The 23,444-nt window shown below is 37.1% G+C and overlaps 1 protein-coding gene across 4 annotated transcripts in view; it reads left to right on the top strand.

The window, feature by feature from the left end:
* LOC150093925 (cilia- and flagella-associated protein 91-like) overlaps nucleotides 1-23,444 on the top strand; it is a 201,447-nt gene that overhangs the window by 78,500 nt on the left and 99,503 nt on the right. For all 4 annotated transcript variants that reach the window (XM_090413047.1, XM_090413045.1, XM_090413046.1 and 1 more), the window contains exon 9: nucleotides 17,434-17,609. In XM_090413047.1, coding sequence (XP_090269173.1) covers nucleotides 17,434-17,609 — 176 coding nt within the window. The remainder of the gene's footprint in view (nucleotides 1-17,433; nucleotides 17,610-23,444) is intronic.

Below are 23,444 nucleotides of genomic sequence, written 5' to 3'. Positions count from 1 at the left end.
ATGCAGGGGAAATGTTTCAGCTGTGTGATAGTAATTGAAAAACAAGAGGTCATCCCTGGAAATTAAAGAAGAGTGTGGTTAACAAGGGTGTCAGAACAAGGTTTTTTTGCCTGGAGGGTGGTGAATGAGTGGAATTCATTGCCCGACTTAGTTGTGAGCTCTTCATCTGTAAATGAATTCAAGAAGAGATATGACAGATATTGTTTTGCTAGTTTGGGTCTCCTGCGATGAGTCTACTGACTTCATGGAGATACCCATAATAATAATAATGACAAGAATCGAACTCACCTTTTTCGGTTGAAGGGAATAATGTACAATTGCTTTTTCAGTTGCACTATGGAAGCACCTGTGTATGCAAATGTATACACACACACACACACACACACATATATATATATATATATATATATATATATACAAATGCATATACATAAATGCCAGAAGTATCAGAAATTATGTGGAGAAGTTTTTAACATTGATCATCTTGACTTACCAAAAATCATTGGCTATCAGTGAGACTTGGTTGACAGAAGATGGTTTAGTTAAATGGATGTAATAGAAAGGGTGTTGTATTTTCTGGGAGGATAGATTGACTAGGAAAGAAAAAAGAGTATCACTAATGATAGCTGAAGAGCTACAACTAGCAAAAATAAAAGTCAAGGAAGATTTTAGAACTGAGAGTGATGGTTCATTTGCTTTTTGCTTTATCAGGTGTTAGATAAAGGCCAATAGTACAAAATGTGTAAGTTGGTTGCTTGCTGTAATAGGATAACAAGAGCAGTGGATGAGGGTAAGGCATGTACTTTTTTTTTTTTTTGCAAAGTCATTTAACACTTATTAGGGTAACTAATGTTAAATTGGTTTTTAAGTTGCAGCATATTATTATTATTATTATGTGACACCTCCAGGGAGTTCAAAGACTCTTTGAGGGAGAGTGTGCCAACAGCATTGAACGATTGAATCCCTTCCAACTACTAACTGTGCTCAAACTTGCTTAACTTTTTGTGAGCCATTAGTAGCAGAGGCTCTACCAATCGATCAGCCTTTGCTAGCAAAGGTTGGTCAATTGGTAGGTTTCATATAGGTTTCAATATCAGGTTAGTGGAGATTGGATTGGTAACTGGCATTCTGATAGATATCAGAGAGTTGTATATGGGGGAGCAATATCAGAAAATGGGAAGGTTACAAGTGGATTTCCACAGGGTTCACAGTGTAGTGTTCAATCTTTATGTCAATGATATTATTACAGGACTACAGGGAGATATTCAGTTGTGTGCAGATGATATTAAGCTTGAGAGGATTATTAGTATTAGAGTATATTAATATCAATGTTTTGGTTCCTCAAGAGGATTTGAATAAGCTGAAAAGTTTGGAAAATGAATGGAAATATTAGTTTAATGCAACTAAATGTAAGATTTGAAATTTGGGATCCACAGATGATATGCTTCATACTCATTTGGTGAAGTTACACTGGAAGAAGTGACGGGAGCAATTGATCTTATTGTGATTGTTGATAGAGATTTAAAGTTCCGGGTACATATTGAAAAGGTTGTGAAGATATCTCAGAGAATTGCAGCAATGTTGAGGAGAACATTGACCAAGAGAGATAAAAGTGTGTAGGTATCATTGTATACAGCATTGATCAGACTACATCTGGATTTCTGCACTTTCAGGAATTTGAAGGAAATTAAGTAATTTTGAAGAGGGAAAGATGGATAACAAAAAAAATCAGCACTGAAGGAATGAAGACTACAATGCAGTGGATAAAAGACAAAGGAATGATTGAGATATTTGAGCTGTTGAAATATTATTATAGGACTAACACTAGGGAGATTTTTTATATAGCCAGAGAAAGTAGTGAGTAAAAGGATAAAAAATAATTTTTTTACATTTTAAGTGGTAGGGTCATGCATTGCCTGAAAGGGTATTGAAAGTGCAAATGGTAGATGAGTTTATCATATTAACACTGCGGAGATTGATATTATTATTATTACACCCTCCCAAGATGACAGACTCATCATGGGAGGTTCATCAACTGACAACATATTTATCATACTAAATCTTAAAATCTCGATTAATCTTCTGGATTAATCTGATAAAATCCCCTCACTACTTTAACATCTCTATCATGTCTCCTCTTTTCCTCCTATTCACAAAACTGTACAGTCCACATTTGCTCAACCTTCTTCCATAGCCAGCATTCCAGGGTCCTGATATTGTCTTAGACACTTGTCTCTGGATGCTCTCTGATATTTCCACATCACAATGAAATTCAGGTAACAAAATCTGAGCACAGTAGTCCAAGTGTGGTCCGACCAGTACTTTATACAGGGGCACAACTACCTCCTCATCTCTACATCATCATCATCATCACCAACAACCATGGGTCCAATGCCCATAGGTGTCTGATGCCATCTTGATATGATTCTTCCATTGCATTCTATTTTGTGTAAGATGACTCAGTTTGTGTATAAAGTTTCTGCACCATTTGACAATGTCATTGCCCCATTCTCTGTTTGGTCTTCCTTTTTTTGTTCTTTCCTTCAATCATCCCAAACAGCAGCATTTTTATTTTCCTCTCATCGTTCATTCTACATATATGGCCAAAGAGACGTAGTTTCCTTTTGATTCCTTTCTTTTAGGCTTGCATGGTGATCTGAGTACATTTTTGAAAATTATGGAGACAACGACCGTGTTTGAGTAAAACTTTAGTTTAATATAACTAAATTCTACATTCGACGTTTCGACCTTTATATCGAGATCATCTTCTGGAGCATATGCACTATATACACAGAACAAACTACACTACAATCTATCTGGTTTGTTAAAGTTACTGACCAACCTTTACAACAATTGTTGGCCTGACCTCTAGTGAGAAAAAAAAAATAGAATATACATCAACGCTAGAGTCCTATTATTAATATTATCTGTTGGTTATAGAATTACATTAGGCACAACAACAAGTCTATGTATATATTTTCTGGATCAGGTTTTCTTTTGGTTATATTCGTCTGTAGATTTCCTCATTGTTCACTTTCTGGATCCAGCTTATTCTCAAGATCTTTCTATAACACTTCCTCTCAAATGTAATATCCTCCTTTCAGATTCTCTCAGTAGTACCCAGGCCTCACATCCATAGAGCATGCTTCTGAAGATACAGGTTTCTACAATGTGCAGTTTAGTTTGCATCTTTATAGCTCAGCTCTTCCATATTTTGTCCATGGCTTTTAAAATAGTTGTTGCTCTGGCTATTCTAATTTTTATCTCTTTTTTGGGGTCGAAGTCGTGTCACATGGCATCCAAGATATGTGAAGTCTTTCACATTTTCCAGTTGAAATCTGTCTAATGTAACTCTGTTCAGTAACTTCTGTTGTCCAAATATCATTGCTTTAGTTTTTTTCAAAGTTGACATTTAGTCCATATCTTTTTCCTTCTGTGCATAGTGTTTGTATGATAACTAATATTACCTCAACAAATTTGGATGCATGAAACTGTCCCAAATTTGGGAAACTTTTATCAGAAGAACTTCAGCCCAAAGGCCAAGAACTACCAATATAGCCCACCAGGGAGCACCATCAGGACTTTAGGAAATGCTAGCTTCCTAGCTTCAGTCTCATTTGCTGTTATTAGTACTTGTGTGCACGTGTCTTTGTAGTAAGTTCCCAAGAAGATGGCAACGTGACGTTCGCCGAAATATCGGAAAGTATATATTAAAGTTTATTTAATCTATATTTCTAGTATACGCTGTCAATTCCTTAAATATTAGTTATCATGCTTAACCAGCATATAAGCCTCTCAACAAGAATAGTGTTTGTAATGTCTGTTCCAGCCTTGCTGCATCTTCTTCAATCAGGACAGTGTCATCTGCAAAGCAGAGATAGTTTATTCTCATGCCATTTATTGAAATGCCTCCACCTTCTTCTTTAATCTTACATGTCTACATGTCAGTGTACTTCTCATCATAGCAGCTATAATATGCAGTCTTTGCAACACTTGCTGTATGCCCTCTAAACGTCAGTCTACTGTCAACCATTAATCCCAAATCTCGTCCACCTCCTGTAGCACGGCAAAGTCAATATAGTACACAGCCTTAAATTTCTGTACTCCAAAATGCAACACCCTGCACTTATTAGTGTTAAACTGCAACCCCCATACCTTTGTTCAAGTCAACAGTCTATTAAAATCTTCTTGAGGAAAATTAACATCAGGAGTGATATTTACAATTCTCCCCTATTTTGCATCATCAGCAAATAACTGAAGGTCCCAAATCAGTCAACATGATATATCATTTACAGACAAGTTAAAAAGCAGGCATCCAAGAACAGAACCCAGGGGGCACTGGTTACTATCCTTTTTTTGAGACATGGCTCCATTATACACAACTTGCTTGTATCATTCAGAGAACCAATTGCCAATCCATCTAACCAATATATTATTTATTTCCATCCTCTGCAGCTTGTACACTAACTTATCGATAATTTATCAACCCCTTTTGCAAAGTCCAAGAATATCACTGTATATGATTTTCCCTTATGTAACATGCTCATTACCTTATTATTATTATTATTACGGGCAACTCCAGGGAGTCATTAGGCTCATCGAGGGAGGCCCCAAATCATATTCATCACAACTATTCAACATTCATACAGTATCTATCATACCTCGCCTTAAACTCATTCACTGTCACAGCATCCACCACAGACTCTGGCAGCCCATTCCACTCATTCACCACTCTAAAATTAAAGAACCCAGCTCTAACACCTTTACTAACCACACTTTTGCCCAGTTTCCATCGATGTCCCCTAGTCCTCCCACAACCAGCCCTGTTCTCAAAAATATCTTCTGAATTAATTTTATAGAAACCCTTCAGTAATTTGAATGTCTCAATCATATCTCCCCCTCCTCCGCCTATCAACCAATTTTTGCAACCCACAAATCCTCAACCTGTTCTCATAAGGTTCATTCCACAGACCTGCTTCTTGATGGGGATCCTCTCAACCTACTCCCCATCAAGAAGAAACCTAGGTGATCAAATCTGGGCACAGTAGTCGAGATGGGGGTCTTATCAAGGCTCGATACAGAGGAACAATAACTTGCTTGTCTCTGCTTGTCAATGTATTCTTCAGCAACCAAGTGATTTGATGAGCTGATTTGGCCACTTTTGCAATGTGCCCCCTAAGCTTCAACTCCTTATCCACCAACACTCCTAAATCTCGTGCCTCATCAATTTCCTGGCGTACAGTTCCACCAATGTAGTAAACTGCTGCTAATCTTTTCACCCCAAAATGTATAACCTTACATTTTGTCACATTAAATTGATATCCATTCTCCTTAGCCCAGAACTCCAATCTCTCCAAGTCGTCCTGCAAGATTTTGACATCTTCTGCATTCACTATTGCCCTACCCAACTTTGCATCATCAGCGAACAAATGAACTGTTCCTCTTAGATCCTTCCCTATATTGTTAATGAACAAATTAAACAGCAGTGGTCCAAGAACAGATCCTTGTGGCACACCACTAGTCACAAGCCGTTTTGTGGACTCTACTCCTGAATAAACCACTCTCTGATATCTCTCCGTCAACCGCCCTCCTATCCATCTCACCAACCCTATATCCATCCCCATATGCTGCAATTTACTGATTAGAATTCCATGTGGTATTCTGTCAAAGGCCTTAGCAAGGTCCGGTAGAATCACTATAAACCCATTACCCTTATCCAGTTCAGCCATCACTGTGTTATAATACATGAGCAAGTTACTGAGGCATGACCTACCCTTCACAAAACCATGCTGTCCCCGATACAGTATCCCATTTTCTTCTATCCAATCTTGTATTTTCCTCTTGACTATTTTCTCCAAGACCTTGATAATGATTCCTGTTATGCTGATTGGCCGGTAATTTTCAACAGCAGCCTTGGTACCACCTTTATGCAGCGGAACTATTTTTCCCCTCTTTCCACCCCCTTGGGACTGACCCAGACCCGAGGCTCAAATTAAACAAAATGGTCAAGGGCACTGACAATTCTTTAGTCGCTTCACATACGACACGAGCTGGTATACCATCCAATCCCACAGATGTATTGACATTGAGGTTCTGTAATAGACTAGTTACCTCTACTTCATTCATCACAATTCCAGTATAAGTTGTTGGTTCTTCCATTCCTGCAATGTCACCACCTGGATGATATACTCTTGCAAAGTGCTCGCTCAGTAATTCCACTATATCGACTGATTCGGTTACCTCCCTACCCTCCGCATTTTTTAAGATCATTCTGCCATGAACATTTTTCCTTTTACTTGCAACATATTGAAAAAACTGTTTGGGATTCTCTTTAGCCTGCATGGCCAATTTTCTTTCGTAATCCGCTTTTGCTTTTCTTACCACCCTTGTTACCATCCTGGCCTGAGCTTTATACTGTTCCTGCGCCTGCTGGTCATACTTATCATAAAATGCAAGTAAATTGCTAAAACAAGACCCACCCTTTACAAGTCCATGCTGACCATCATAAAGAATACTATAACCATCAACCCAATCTTGTATTCTATTCCTAACTAATCCTTCCATTTTGACCATGGCTGCAGTTATACAGACTGGTCTTGTGGAGTGGCACAACTATTTTGCCTTCTTTCCACTCCTTAGGAACCTTGCCCACTGCAAGAATCTCATTAAATTACCAAGTCAAGGCATAACTAACTGTTGTGCATGTTCTTTAAAAATACATGGTGGTCCTCCATTCCCACAGCCTTATTAACATCTAACTCAATCAACTGATACATCTCTGATTTTTTCACTTCCAGTATTCCTGATATTTGTCTCTCTTCTACATGTTGCACAGCACCATTGAAACCAATATAATATACTCTGATAAAGTGGTCATTCAACAATTATATTATTTGCAACGGTTACTCTGCTGCCATGACCATCTGCCATTGTCAACCTGCCATAATTATTTTTCCTCTTGCTTGCCATATAGTGGAAGAATTCCCTTGAATTAACCTTGGCCAGCCAATATCCTCTCATACTGCACCTTTTCCTTCTTTTCATGTCTATCACCTTTCTTCCTGCAGTATATGTATGATAGACTTTGTATAGACTAGTGTTGACCTCGTGATGAACCTGTCTCGTAGAAAAGCATGTTGGTTATACATGCTTATTAAATTACTTAAGGAAATTATAACGTACAAAGGATATAAATTAAATTAGACTTTAATCTATAATTCCAATATTTCGGCAACGTCACGTTGCCATTTTCACAGGAACTTAAAATAAAGACGTGCACTCAGGCACTACACACAGTAAATGAGGGCGAAGCAGGAAGCTATTGTTTCTCCTAAAAGTCCTGATGATGCCCCCCCCCCCCCGGCTTATTAAATTACTTAAGGAAATTACAACGTACAAAGGATATAAATTAAATTAGACTTTAATCTATAAATTCCAATATTTGAATTGGAAAGAAAGATGTTGATGCCATGCTTTGGCAGATGAGCACAGCAAGTACAGGAGAAACAATTATTATGGAGGAACTTCAACTATGATGATATAGATTTGAAGCATGATAGAATACATGGCAAGTTGGAAATGGAATTTATTAGTTACTAAGGGATAACGATCTGAAAGAGCATGTGATGGAGGGGACGCATTATTTAAAAGTTCTGGATATGGTAAAAGCATTAGAAGATATATCCAAAAAAAATAGCCACTCTACCTTCTAGGAAAAGTAATCCATGCCATCTTGTCCTGGAAAGTTGCTAAACATGTGGAGTTCTCAGTTAATAAGGAATATGAAACTACAAAGCCAGCAATCATGAAAATCTAAGGAGGCAGCATGGAGCTGTGCCATGGAGATAAAAGAGGCACTGTGTCACCAGTGCAAAGTTATATAGTAGAAACACTGGAGCAGAGATAAGTTTATTTATTTATTAGTGGTACTGAGAGTGAATATGTATTAATTATCAAGGTTATCAGTAAGTTTTGTAGCAAATTTTGTGTAAAACACTTATATTTCATGAAGGAAAAATGGCTGTAAGAACTAGAACAACCAAACACACCATGTGTTTGGTTGTTCTAGTTAAAAAACATATCTTAGAAATACATCTTAGAAAATTACCACCACATATCAAGTGTGGTGGTAATTTTCTAAGATGGTTTGTTGGCAGGAGTGTAATATGAATGTGGTAGATGTATTTATTTAGAAATTGAACAAGAGAAGTAAAAGAGTGAGTGTTTGCAGAAAATGTGATATTTGAATGGACTGTGATGATTTAAATAAAAGTAGGGAATGAGAAGTGAAGAATACTGGACAAAAGGCAAAAGACTATGATAGGTGTAAGACCAAGAATGATAGTCAGAAGAGTGAGCAAGAGAATATGAGTGCAGAGAATGTGACTGTGAATATGGAAATGATTGAAAAAGCAAAAGCTAGCATAAATGAGGAACCAGAAGTGAGTCTGACTGATGGATCAAGAGCTGGCATAACTGCAAGAATGGAAGAAAGTCTGACTGACAGAGCAAAACAGGAACGATTGCAGGAATGCAAGAATTGAAGAATTAATGATGAAGATGAGAAATGAGATGAATCTATGCAGAATGAAATTAGATGTATGGTGGATATGAGCAAAAGAATGCAAATGAATAAAATGAAAAATAGTAGAGAAAATGAAGTAGCAAGTGATTCAAGAGCAGCACTATACAGAGATTCTATTATAAAAGGTGTGGTAGATGAGAAGGCACACAAGGTCTGTTTTTCAGGAGAGAGATCGAACAGGATGATTGAGGTTCTGGATTGGAGAAGTAAGTGTGTAAGAGAATTAATGGATGTGGTTGGGACAAATATTTTGGTTGGGTGCAGGGAAAATGTGAGGATTGATATCAGGGATTATTGAGGTGAGTAAAAGACAACAGTGTAGTAGGAAGAGTAGTTTATGCATTACCCAAGTATGACAATGATGAGAGCAAAGATTATGAATGGTATGTTAGCAGAAATGTCTGAAGAGAAAGGAGTGCAGTTTATGAATGTATAGGATGAGTTTGAGGGACTAATGAAACTTCATAAGAGTGATGGACTGCATTTAAATGGTTTTGGAGCTCATTTGAAATGACTGTTGAAAGGAAGTGTAATTAGTGATGCGAACAAGGTACCAGCGGATGTCAAGGATGATGTAAATGAACAGGAGAGAGTGAAAATATGATGAGCAATATAGTTCATGCTTTGGACATGAGGAGGAAATGACCAAGAGAATTAGTGGTGGTTGTGGGGACAAACGATTTAAGTGAACATAAGGAGAATGTAAGGGCAAATATCAGGACATTATAGTGGGAAAGGTTGTCATTGGGCTGCTGAGGTATGACAATGATGACTTGAGACAGAGAGAAACAATCATGAATAATATGCTGTGTGAAACAATCATGAATAGAAAAGCTGTGTGAAGGAAGCAGTAAGAAGTTGACTGAGCAGATATATGTGGTAGGTAGAGATAAAGGTGATTGAGCAGGTGTGATTGGGAAATCACAACCAGCAAGTAGCTTGGGTAGGACTGGTTATAGACCTAAAAGTTAACTGCTGTGTTTATTTATAAATGCCAGGAGTATCAGAAATCAGGGAGATAAAACTGTTTCACTGATTATGTTTATTCGCCCCAAAATTGTTGGAATAAGTGAAACATGGTTGAACGAAAATGATATCCTAACTGAAACCAAAATGAAAGGGTACAGTGTTTTTCACAAGGATGGAAAGGACAGGAAGGAAGGGGAAAGGGCTGCTGATGATAGCAGGAGAATTATGTCCACATAAAATAGACATGAAAGAGGTAAATAGCAGTAACGGTTATGAGGCAGTGTAGTGTAGTGTGAGATGGAGGTTTACAGGAAAACATATTTTGTTGGATGTTGCTATAGACCAGGAATGTGGTGGACGGTTATTGAGAAATGTATAAACAACTTGGGTTAATGAACAAAGGAAGGATGATTATTGTGAATGATTTTAATTATGGCAATATACATTGGAATGAAGAGGTAGCATTAGGAATAAGGAAAATGAATTTCTTGGGTTCTTGAGAGACTACTAACTCAGGAAGTATGTAAAGGAGAGCACACAAGGATGAAGAGTTATAGATCTGATCATTTCATCACAGGATGTAATTGTGAGTGGGATTTTGCACTTTCCTCCGAATTGTGAGAGCGATCATAAAGTGATCACCTGGATTGTGGCTAGCCATATGGAGACTTCTGTGAGGAAAGGATATATGTGGAAGTACAAGGCTGATGATTATAACAAGCTTAGGAGACGGCTTGAAACTATAGCATGGAATGAGGATTTCAGCTGAAATGAAATAAATGCTGAATGGAAACTGACAGTGAAATACATAATAGCATCAATGAGTGAATGTACTCCAAAAGTCAAAAGGATAAATAAGGTAGGTGTAAAATGGATGAATGAGGGGATTAAGCATGAAATCTAGAAAAAGAAGCACATTGGAGAATAAAAGACAAATAATGGTGATAATCGGTTATAAAGAGCAAGCCTTAAGAGTGACTTAGTCAGTTAGGACAACAAAAGTGTAGTATGGGCAGAAAATAGCAAATCAGAAAAAGAAAAACCCTAGAGTATTATATATTTGTTTAATCCTTTATCCAAGTGTAAGCAAACAAAGTTTGCAACTGAAGTATTTTCAAGACAGGGGCAACTCATGGTAAAGGTAGTATATGTTCTGATCACTTGCCTTAGTATCCCATAGTGCAAAGCACATATCCTTATAGGTATGTATAATACTATGTATTATGGAAAGGGTCATTACCCAGAACAGTTTCGACCTTTATTGAGGTCTCGTTAGTGAGAGCCAGACCCAAAGGTGGAAGTAATGCGCAAGTCATATCACCATATACCAGTTACCAAAAGGTATCAACACCTTATTATTAAAATTCTCTGGATTAGAGATAGTTGATGGAAGTTTTTTTCACTTGGCTATGCTACAATTATATATTTGGTTTAATCCTTTATCCAAGTGTAAGCAAACAAAGTTTGCACCTGAAATATTTTTAGGACTGTGGCAACTCATGGTAAAGGTGGTATAAGTTCTGATCACTTGCCTTAGTATCCCATAATGCAAAGCACATATCCCTTTGGATGTGTATAATGGTATGTATTATTGAAAGGGTCACTACACAGACCGGTTTTGACCTCTATTGAGGTCTCGTCAGTGGGAGCCAGACCCAGAGGTGGTGATATTGAGGTGGAAATAATGCAGAAGTCATATCACCATATACCATTTGCCGAAAGGTGTCAACACCTTGTTATTAAATTCAGAACTTATACCACCTTTTCCATGAGTTGCCACAGTCCTGAAAATACTTCAGGTGCAAACATTGTTTGCTTACACTTGGATAAAGGATTAAACCAAATACAGGCAGCTCTCGGTTTATGCCTCAGTTCTGTTCCTGAAAAAACAGGTGTAAACGAAATTGGTGTAAAACGAACCCAATTTTAATGGGAGGTATGAAGTTATGTTCCGTGCAGTCAAAAAATATGCACATGAAGCATGTGTAACATTATTATATTTAAAGCTTTGATAATACATACATATATATTTGTTAAAATAAAATTATTAATAATGAAAACAAAACAAAATTATATACAAAAAATATGAAACTGGCTCTCTAAGACTTCTGTCACATCTTCAGCTGTAATATCATACAATCCCACCTCTTGCGCAAACTTGGTAACATCTTCAATAACATTCTCCTCTTTCTCTAATTCCTTGAAGTCGTGCATAAATGCTGGAAGAAGTTTTCGTCATGTTCCTTTTAAACACTTTGCTAACACTTCATTCCAAGCTGCCTCAATGTTTTAATACCCTTCAAAATATTGAATGATTGCCAATAGTCTTTAATAGTTTTTCCTGAAGTGTCCAAGACTTTTATCATTTCCATAAATGTTATATGGAGGTAATAGGCTTTGAAGATTGTTATGATCCCCTGATCCATCGGTTGCAAAAGCGATGTTGTGTTTGGGGACATGTAAACAACTTGACATCCAATAGTGTTCTTACTTCAGCAAGGTTTTGAGGATGTACAGGGGCATTATCCAAGAGAAGCAATGCTTTGGCTGGCAAATCATTTTCTTTACAGAAGCGATGCACGGTAGGACAAAAATAATTTGTATACCAATCTATAAAAACATCTTGTGTAACCCAAGCTTTCTTGTTCCATTTCCAATAGACTGGCAGCATGGCTTTTAGACCCTTGAAGGCATGTGGTGTCTGTGAATGGTACACCAACATTGGTTTAAGCTTCAAAGTTCCAGAGACATTTGCACCCAACAAAAGCATAAGTCTACCTTTTGCAGCTTTAAAACCTGGAGCAGAACTTTCTTCACTGTAAATGAAAGGGCAATTTTTTCCATTAGAGCCCAGTCTCATCAACATTAAAACTGAGATCAGGAAGACGACTTCCTTGTTCTACACAATCTTGAAATTCTTTAGGAAAAGCAGCCGCTGCTGCAACATCTGCACTTGCTGCCTCACCACATAATTTGACACTGTGGCACTTACTTCGAGACTCAAATTTCATGAACCAACCTTTGCTTCCTAAAAATGTTTCTTCGCCTCCATCTGTCTTTTTAAGATCGTCAAAAATTGTTTTTGCTTTCTTTTATTTCTATTTCTCTCAGTTATAACAGCCTGCATCAGAGGAATGTTTTTCTGATTCAAGTCATCCATCCATAATGATAATAATTTTTCCATTTTTTCATGAAGTTTACCCCTGCTATAATGTACATGTTTTGCATTTAGTCTGCCATAGATTGTTGCAGACTGTTTTATTCTATCTGCATTTTTCATAATTGTAGTAACAGTCGATGGAGGTAAGTTCATACTTCTACAGACATTAGCACGTGTCTGCCTATCTTCCATTCTTTGAATCACCTCCATCTTCTTTTCAAGTGTGATTGATTTATGCACCTTCTTAACACCAAGTTCTGCTAATTTTTCTGCACTGCTATTATCAGACATGGTAGGTAATTACGTACGTTATCAATTTAAATACGTATGTACATAAAAAAAATTAAATTGAACAATTAGGTAGATTCAACATTAAAACTAGGTTTGATACATATACGTCATAGTAGCTTGTTAAACACTAGAGTGCCTGCTAGCATCATTTCTCAGTCAACCACACTACAGTAAGAAAGCACGCGCAGGCAACCATTGTTATTGTGAATCGGAATAAACCGAGGGCTGCCTGTGTATAATTGGTAGCCCTCAAGTGAAAAAACTTCCATAAGCTATCGCTAATCCAGAGAATTTTAATAATAAGGTGTTGACACCTTTTGGCTACTGGTATATGATGATATGACTTCTGCATTACTTCCACCTTGGTATCACCAAGGTGGAAATAATGATGCAGATAAAGGTCGAAACTGATCTGGGTAGTGACCCTTTCCATAATGCATAGCATTATACATACCCATAAGGATATGTGCTTTGCAATATGGGATACTAAGGCAAGTGATCAGAACTTATACCACCTTTTCCACAATATACCCTGAAAATACTTCAGGTACAAACTTTGTTTGCTTATACTTGGATAAAGGATTAAACCAAATATATAATTGGTAGCATAGCCAAATAGCCAAGTGAAAAAACTTCCATCAAAAACTCTAGAGAGTTTTTTAGATGTGTGACAAGTAGAATAAAGAATGATTATAGTAAGATGATGTTAATGGATGAAGATGGTAGAATGATAACTGCTGCAGAAGACATTGTTGAGGTATTCAGGGTGTTTCATCCTCATCAGGGTGAAATCATAAGAAATTTAAGTGTAGAGGACATAGGAGAGGATGGCTTAATAGTGAGTGAGCAGGGGATAGTTAAGGAAATATATAACCTTGATGTCAATAAGGCAATAGGATTTGATGACATATCACCACATGTTTTAAGGGGATTCAGGAAATTGTTCCAGGCAATTGGAGGACATGAATAGATTGAATGAATGGGCAGATACGTGGAACTATCAGTTCAATGTTGCAAAGTGCATGGTTTTGAAATTTGGTAAACAATGATATGGGATGCAAAGTATATGCTTGGTTGGGAAACTTTAAAGGGGGTTGAGGAGATAAGCGATCTGGAAGTGGTGGTGAACAAGGACCTGAAATTCATGGGCCACATTGTAGAAGTTGTGAAGACGTCAGATAGGATTATTGTGTACAGATTTGGTGACTGAGTTTTCATGGTGAGGAGATATGTTAGAAAGAGTGAGAGAAGATTCACAAAGATAATCAGTGGTCTTTGGAATGTGAAGTATGAAGACAGATTGAAAGAATGTAAAACTTACAAAGTCTTATGAATATGAGGAAGATGGGGAGGGGAGGGATATGATTGAGACATATAAGTTATCAGGGGTTGTTATCAGGTTGACGTGGAAGAGATTTTTCATGGGATGGGATAGGGGATAGAACAAGAGGCCATCTCTGGACACTGTATAAGGAGAGTGTGAGTAGAGGAGTGAGGAGTGGATTCTTTGCATGGAAAGTGGTTGGTGAGTGGAATGCATTGCCTGAGTGTGTTGTGAATATAGAAACATTGAATAAGTTTATAGGGCATTGTTGGATGTCGTGTGCCTCTCACGATGAGTCTCCGACTCCACGGAGATCGAATGTTAATAATAATAATGATGATGATGAAAGTACAGTATAAAATAAAAACATTTTAACAGTCAGCTAACAGTTGAAGGTAGCAGTGCTGCACTTAGACATGGGCAAGAGGGTCACCTACCCCAGACTCACACTTTTGAAGAACCGCATATCATCACACATACACAAAAAAAAAAAAAATTAATGGAAAAATAAATTTTACAGAATATATGGGGGTTTTCTGAAAAGTTCTCTGCCTAACAATGAAAAAACGAATTTATAATTTCAAAATGATTTTTATTTTTCAACATAATCTCCCTTAAGACTAATACATTTATTCCAGCGATGCTCCAGCACCGTTAACCCATTCCTGTAGTGGTTCTCAGTAAGATCTGCAAAATATCCCTCTACAGCTGCAATCACCTCTTGATTTGAAGAAAAATGCAGACCAACGAGAAAGAGTTTTAGTTTTGGGAAGAGATAGAAGTCAGAAGGAGCCAAATCCGGGGAATAGGGTGGATGTTCCAACAATTCTAGTGCACATCCCTTAATTTTCCCATTGCCAAAACACCTTTGTGGACAGGTGCATTGTCCTGATGAAAGATGATTTTTTTCTTCTGCAAACCAGGTCTTTTCTCACCAATGTTTTTCACCTAGTCTGGTTAAAAGATCAAAATAATATTCCCTGGTTATTGTTTTATCCTATTCGAGATAATAAACAAAATGCTTTTAGCATCCCAAAACACTGTTGCCATGACCTTTCCTGCTGATGGAACCACTTTTGTCTTCTTTGGTGCTGAACAACCGGCTTCTGTCTACATTTTTTTTATCTGCTGTTTGGATTCTGGTGTGTAATGGTGAATCCAAGTCTCATCCATAGAAATAAATCAATGCACAAAATCAATTTTATTTTTGTTATAATGCTCCAAGCACTGTTCAGAGATTTTCATGCAGGTGCATTTTTGATCTGCTGTGAGCAAGCATGGTACCCGTCTTGCACAAAGCGTTTTCATTTGCAATTCTTCATGCAAAATATATCCTACATGTTCTTTTGAAATGCCTATAGTCTCAGCAGTTTCACGCACTTTGACTTGCCGGTCATCCAATACCATATCATGCACTTGATTAGTGGTTTCTGGTGTTGTTACACTTTTTGGACATCCTTCACGTGGATCATCTTCAAGTCTAGTACAGCCATGTTTAGACTTGACAGCCCATTTCTTAATTGTCATAAACAAAGGAGAAGAGAACCCATAAACTTTTATGAACTTCAAATGAATTTCTTTTGGCATTAAACCTTCTTTCAGAAAGAATTTTATAACCACAGCATACTCAATTTTATTCATTTCAAGGGATATACACACAACACTTTTGCTTCAGACAGCTGTATAGCTGTATAAAACAAACTACTTGATAGAATGACTTGCAATTTCACATGGATGCTTATGACAGACATTCCAACTTAAAAAAAAAATCTTGCCAATAGTATTGCCATCTATGGTTGAGACTGAGAACTTTTCAAACCACCTCGTATATACAATAATTTATGAATCATGTATGTCTGTTTTATTACTCATCAGAATTGTTTCACTGATTGAATTTATTTCCCCCAAAATCATTGGAATAAGGGAAGAATCGTTGAATGAAGTTGATATCCTAATGAGAATAGAAATGGAATGATACAGTATTTTTCATGAAGATAGAAAGGACAAGAAGGGAGGAGGAGTGCTATCCATGAAAGCAGGGGAATTATGTCCACATAGGATAGACATGAAAGAGGGAAATAATGGCAGTGATTATGAGGCAGTGTGGTGCAAGGTGTAGGTTTACAGGAAGATATATTTTGTTGGATGTTGCTATAGGCCAGGGAATGTGGTGGATGGTTATTAATAAAAGTATAAACAACTTGGGTTAGTGAACAAAAGAAGGGTGATTATGATAAGTGATTTTAATTATGCCAGTATACGTTGGAAAGATGAGATAGCATTGGGAATAAGGAAAATGAATTTTTTGGGTTCTTGAAAGAACTAACTCAGGAAGTATGTAAAGGAGGGCACACAAGGATCGAGAGTTATATCAATTGATGGGCTAGATCGCTAGCCCATCAATACACCTAGACCTGTGCAATAATAATTAAATTCAGTCATCATTGATATTTTGGCAACTTTTAATCATATAAAAACCATAGCTCTACATATAATTTTTGATTTTTGCTGTTATTAAGGTGTTTGTCAAGATAGGAGAATAGAACATATTGGATTTAACATTTCTTAGCTTGATTTATAACTTTTATATATTTAAACATGTGATGTATGGACTTTCATTTGTACTCTTGTCCTGGGCCATGGAAATGCAGGGGAGTGACTGAAAAGTAGTTGCTGTAAATATAATATAAAGCATATCTTCAGACAAAACCTGATGGTGCAAAGTTGATTAAATTTTCTTACATATTTTAACTACTTGTAGTCATGGTTTCATTGAAGATGGACTGAGTGATTCTGATATATTTGATTTAAATATCAATACATGTTTACTTTATGTTTGTTTTACATATGTAATTCACAGAACATTGAAAATAAGTAAGGCTTTTCTTAAATTATTTCGTACTTATCCATGATACTAATGTACTATGAACTCTACCTTATAGCAACATGATGCTATAAGGTAGAGTTCATAGACTTCCTTGGACTTCTTGGAGGTATCCTATAATAGTAAAAACATCTAATGAAATCTTGTAAAATTCTATGCATATCTTTTATACTTGCTTGTTATAAATAAATATATTTTAATCATTATGGATTTAATCTCAGATAGTAAAGAACCTAAAATTGAAGACGTCCCTCTTGATAAACACAGAAAAGCTGAGAGACCTAAACAACGGCCACCCACTCCAAGTGTTGAACCTATTCCTCAAGTTATTCAGGATAAGCATCATGCTGCTATAACATTACAAAGAATTATTCGTGGTAGAAAAATACAAAAGGAAGTAGGTTTTAGGGTCGTTGTTCATTTTTTACTAAATTATAAATTATTTTTGAAACAACTCTAGTAGGGAAATGTTAAAAAGTAGGTTAATTTTAGAAACTATGATGGTAGTGTCTCAATGACAGTTGGTATTAAACAAATAAAAATATATTAAAAATTAAAAATAATAAAATGTGTATGTATTAGTTGATTTATAATGACTATAAGATTATTTAGGATTATCATTTTAATCATATTGGGAAGTAGGATGATGATAGTATAATTGTCTCCTTTTTTCTTATGTTGTCCCATATACGAGAGGTTGGTCAACCTATAGTACTTTAGTACTATATATGGGTAGTGGGATGGGAAAGGAGAAACTTGTTGACATTCAATTTAAAAGCCTGTATATTGTACTCCTTGGGAAATATATCAGGGAGAAGACTGTTCTACAGTACAGCAGTAGCAGGGATGAAGGAGAAGGAAAAGAAACTTGTTCTGTGGGTTTCAAGGTGCACTGTGAAGGGATGTTGGACAGCGGCTGTATTGTTCCAATGGGCTTAGTACAGAGGGGGTGGGGAATTATTGATGCTGTATCAGATGACCATTTTCCATGGAAATATTTATAAAATATACAAATTGCAGAGACTAAATGTTTATATGAAAGTGGGTGGAGTGAGTTGGTAAGAGATGGATCATTTATCAGTCTAATTGCTCTTCTCTGTATTGAGTCAAGCATTTTGAGGGAACATTTAGGAGTCCCACTCCAAATGTGAGAACAGTATTCGATAGCTGGGTGGATTTGTGATTTGTATAAAGTTAACAACTGTTTTGAGGTGAAGTAACATCTTGTGCGAAAGAGAAAGACTAGTTTTTTGGAAGCTGAGGATGCAATGGTTGTGATGTGTTTATGCCAGGAGAGGCCTAATGTCAAGGTAATTCCGAGAAAAAAATTTCATCTTGTCTGGGAATTTGAGTGTTATCAAAAATAATACTGGGAGAAAATGGTCCTTTTTTGTGAGAAATAAGACAGAACTGGGTTTTACTAGTGTTGAAGTTGACAAGGTTATCTGAGCCCCATTGATATTCTGTGGGTTGAGGTGAGTTGTGCAGGATAAGGTTTATCAAATGAAAGGGAGGAGTGCAATGTGCTGTCATCTGCAAAACTGTGTATTGGGTTGGATGTCAACTGAAGTAGGTCATTGATGTACAGAAGAAAGAGGGTTGGTGAGAGAACTGAACCTTGTGGGGACCCCAGCATTAGTTGGATGGTGGGAGGATAAGGATCCATCTACCATCACACATAGTGTGCGTCCAGACAGAAAGCTGGAAATCCATCTGCAGAAATCCTGAGACAGTCCAAATAATGAAAGTTTGCTTAGTAAGCCTTTATGCCAGACCCTGTCAAAGGCTTTAGAGATATCAAGTGCAACTACTTGGGATTCACCAAATTTTTCCATGGCATATGTCCAGAGATGTCATTTGTTATGGATATATGAGAGCATATCACCTGTTGAACGTTATCGACGGAATCCGTACCGGTGGTCGCTTAATAGCTGGGTACCTTCAAGGTAGAGTAGGAGTTGAGAATTGATGGTTTTCTCCATCACTTTAGATAGGATTGAGGCAAGTGAGATAAGGCGGTAGTTAGATGGCAGTGATTTATCACCCTTTTTTAGGAATGAGTTGAATATAGGCCAATTTCCAGGCTTTGGGATGTATACCAGTGGAATAAGAGTATGTACAGACGGCATAGGATAAGAGTCAGCTGCACAGACCTTCAGGACAATTGGAGGAATGCCATCAGGGCCAGGAGAGCTTTTTTTGTGTCTAATTTTGACAACATGTTAATGATCTCTTTCTGACAAAAGCATACAGGGGGCATTGTATGTTGGGCAGTTGGAATAATTGGGGGGCATTTGTCATTGTCAGTTATGCATTCATTGGAGGCAAAGTGTGAAGCCAGGAGATTAGCTTTTTCTCTGGGTGATGTTGCAATTGAGCCATCTGGGTATGATAGGGGTGGGAGTAGTGTAGGGCAAAAGTTGTGAGAGTGACCAAAAGGCATGGCTGCTGCTAGGACATGCTGCAAGTTTCCTGCTTTTTGCCTGTTCAAATTCTGTTTTGAAATCATTAATAATTTTTTTGCATCTGTTTCGGGCTTCAATATAGTCAATGAAGGAGGATGGGGTTCTTAATTTGTGCCAGTTGTGGTATACCTGATTTTTCATTTGTACAGCCTTGGCACATCTTTTGGAGAACCAGGGTTTGGAGGACAGCAGTTCAGAGAAGTGTGGGGGAATGTATGTTTTCATGCCAGTGAGGATTACATTGATGATATGTTTGGTGCATATGTTTGGGTTGGAAGACTTTAGTAAAATTTCCCTAAAGAAATGCTTGTTCATAGGTGTAAGTGATTTTGTAAATAATGTATTAATACTTTCTTAATGAAATTTTGTGTGTATTATATTGTAAACTGTCCTGTAAATAACAGACAAGAATCATAAAAGTCTTTGTAAAGGTTACATTGGAACAAGAAAGTTGGAGCAAAGTTCACATTAGTTTAATCGGCTTATAGACATAATCCCAGGCAGCCGCGATGTGAAGTCCGAGACGCATGCAAGGCACTCACGTGGGAGACGTATTGGAGAGAAGATAGCATGGAGTGCAAAAGCTTAGGTACCATCAGCAATCGGTGATGTAGTAGGGAGAGCAACCGCGAGTGATATAAAAGATTTGGCATCGCGAGCTCAGAGCTTTTTTTTTTGGTTCGTGCCTCTCTCCCTTTGGTCTTGGGTTCTGACAGAAGTCGTTCGCGCAGATGGGAAGAACGGTGGTCAATGATGGCCATGCAGTCAGGTAGTGGTCCGGTCCAGGCATAGCAGAGGCACAGCTAAACAGCCAGTGAAGACCATGCAGAACCACACGCACCCATCCGTCAGAGTAGTATCACAATCATCGGCATAGGAGTGATTCGTGAACGTAATCACTAGTTGGCAAAATTGGGCAAAAGATTAATAGAGAGGAAATTCCTGTTTAGTCCACTTGGTCAGTAATGTAAAAAAATTTTTTTTGTCCATTGAACTGTGAACAGAGCAAGGAAGAGTAAATGTGCTAATGTAATAATAGGACTTGCTAATATATGACAGGACTCTAGTACTTTAACCTATGGTAAATTGTTGTAATTCTAGAAGTATATTGTAACAGATATTGTCTTTGAACCATTATGGTATGTTATAATCTAATGGGATATTGAGTAAGTTAATCACTTGCATAGCTGTGATAAGTGAGCAAGAATAGGACAGTTTGATTTGCTGATTTTTTTTGTGTGATGCATTAATTGTTATTAGATCTTGTTTGATAGATTAGTGTTACCTTCAGGAACAAAAAATTTATTGTCTAGTATAGCTTTGATTATTATGTACAGTACCTTAGAATGAATAAACATTTTTGTTGTCCTTACCTAAAAAAATTGCCTGATTTCTCATGCCAATGCACCGCTTGCTTAAATTAGGACCTGTATAAAATCAAGCATGGTGGAACTGGTTATGACTGCTAATTAAAGAAAGTAATTTAAGGACTTGTTAATTATTAGATTCCAAAATCGTGTGACAGTCTGATTGTTAACTCTCTGATGAGGACATTTCTCTTGTATAGGAATTAAGACGGCGCAGCTTCAAAAAATAAATTTTTCTTAATTCCGAAAAGGAGTTAACTCCAGAATTGCAACCAGGGATAATCTGCTCCAGCCTAGGGCATTCTCTTTGTTTGCAGGATTTGCACATGCAGTGGCAGATTAAGGATAGTTAGGGCCCCCTAGGCAAATTATATTTGGGAGCCACCCAAAAAATAGTAATAAAAAAAAAGAATAAAAAAAATAATAGTTAGGTGGAAAATAAATGAAATTTTGTACTTTTGAATTTTTTGAACTTCTGGATTTTTCTGCCTGTTAAATGGTTAAAGGATGATAAATAATAAAACATTTTATTTTTTTTTTTAATTTTTTATCAGTTTTTTTTTACAATTTTACAAAATTTTTTTTACTTGCACTACACTCAAATAATGAAAACATGAAAAGTCACACAAAAAAGTTATTTTTGAAACATACACCTCACTCTTACATGATTCAATAACAAATAAAGTTAAGGAGCAACCAGGCAAAACTTCCTATCTCGGCAATGCAATGTTTTCGTGACCTCGAAGCTGTCAACAGCACCACGTGCCGACATTGGTAATGCAGTTTAATTTAAAGTGTAGACAGCATGCGCTGTTCAAAATACAAAATACGAAGCTTGTCAACTAGTGCCGACATTGGTATTGCAGCATTATTTAAAGCATAGATAGTACACGCGTTCAAAATACATATTGAAACAAGTGTATAACAAGATAGTAATTAAGATAATAAAACATAAAATAAATAAATAAACACATAAGAAAAAAAAGAAAGGATATAACAATTTTTTTTTAATATTTTTTTAGGTAAGGAAAACAAGAATGTTTATTCATTCTAAAGTACTGTACATAATAATCAAAGTTATACTAGACAATAAATTTTTTGTTCCTGCAGGTAACACTAATCTATCAGACAAGATCTAATAACAATTAATGCATCACACAAAAAAATCAGCAAATCAAACTGTCCTATTCTTGCTCACTTATCACAGCTATGCAAGTGATTAACTTACTCAATATCCAATCATTAGATTATAACATACCATAATGGTTCAAAGACAATATCTGTTACAATATACTTCTAGAATTACAACAATTTACCATAGGTTAAAGTACTAGAGTCTTGTCATATATTAGCAAGTCCTATTATTACATTAGCACATTAACTCTTCCTTGCTCTATTCACAGTTCAATGGACAAAAAAAAATTTTTTACATTACCAACCAAGTGGACTAAACAGGAATTTCCTCTCGATTAATCTTTGCTGACTCCTATCGGCTAGTTTCCTCGATCTGCTACCTGTTGTCCTCCGATTTTGCCAACTAGTGATTACGTTCACGAATCACTCCTGTGCCGATGATTGCAATACTACTCTGACGGGTGGGTGCGTGTTCTGCATAGAGCTGCGGTCTTCACTGGCTGTTTAGCTGTGCCACTGCTATGCCTGGACCGGACCACTACCTGACTGTGTGGTTGTCGGTGACCATTGTTCTTCCCATCTGCATGAACGACTTCTGCCAGAACCCGAGACCAAGGGGAGAGAGGCACAAACCAAGAAAAAAGCTCCGAGCTCGCATCGCCAAATCTTTTATATCACTCGCGGTTGCTCTACTACGTCACCGATTTCTGACGGTACCTAAGCTTTTGCACTCCATGCTATCTTCTCTCCGAATGGTCAGAATTACTCACGGGGCTCACTACATTTACTGTATATTTTGAAGGGTCATTGGTAAGGAAGAGATCTAGGATATTTGGGGAGTGATTTGGGTTATCTGGTATTCTGGTCGGCTTGTGAACAATTTGTGTAAGGTCGTTGGTGATGGCAAATGTTTCATTGTCTCTGCCTGCAGGATCTATACAACTGGAAGAGGATAGCCAGTTGATGTTATGGACATTAAAATCACCTAGGAGGATGATTTCACTGTTAGGAGAGTGGGACTGGAGAAAATCAACTTTCGAGGAGAGGAAATTAAAGAGCTTGGAGTGGTTGGTGGTATTGGGAGAGCGATAGAGACAGCAAATGAATTTGACTGAGTGGGGAAAGGATATTTTTAACCAAAGAAGGGTAAAGTTGGACGATTCTAGGTTAGGTGCTCTCTGGCAGTTATGTCAGAGCGGATATATGCAGACACCATCCTTGGGTCAAAAGGAGTCGAACAGCTTTTATTACTGTTATTGATAATTT

This window comes from Typopeltis vanoorti, chromosome 23 (genome assembly GCF_054136105.1).
Source record: "Typopeltis vanoorti isolate ZY-2024b chromosome 23, IOZ_Tvanoo_1.0, whole genome shotgun sequence".
In the NCBI taxonomy this organism is placed as follows: domain Eukaryota; kingdom Metazoa; phylum Arthropoda; class Arachnida; order Uropygi; family Thelyphonidae; genus Typopeltis; species Typopeltis vanoorti.
The sequence above is the reverse complement of the archived record's forward strand: the minus strand, read 5'-3'. Positions and strand labels throughout refer to the sequence as shown.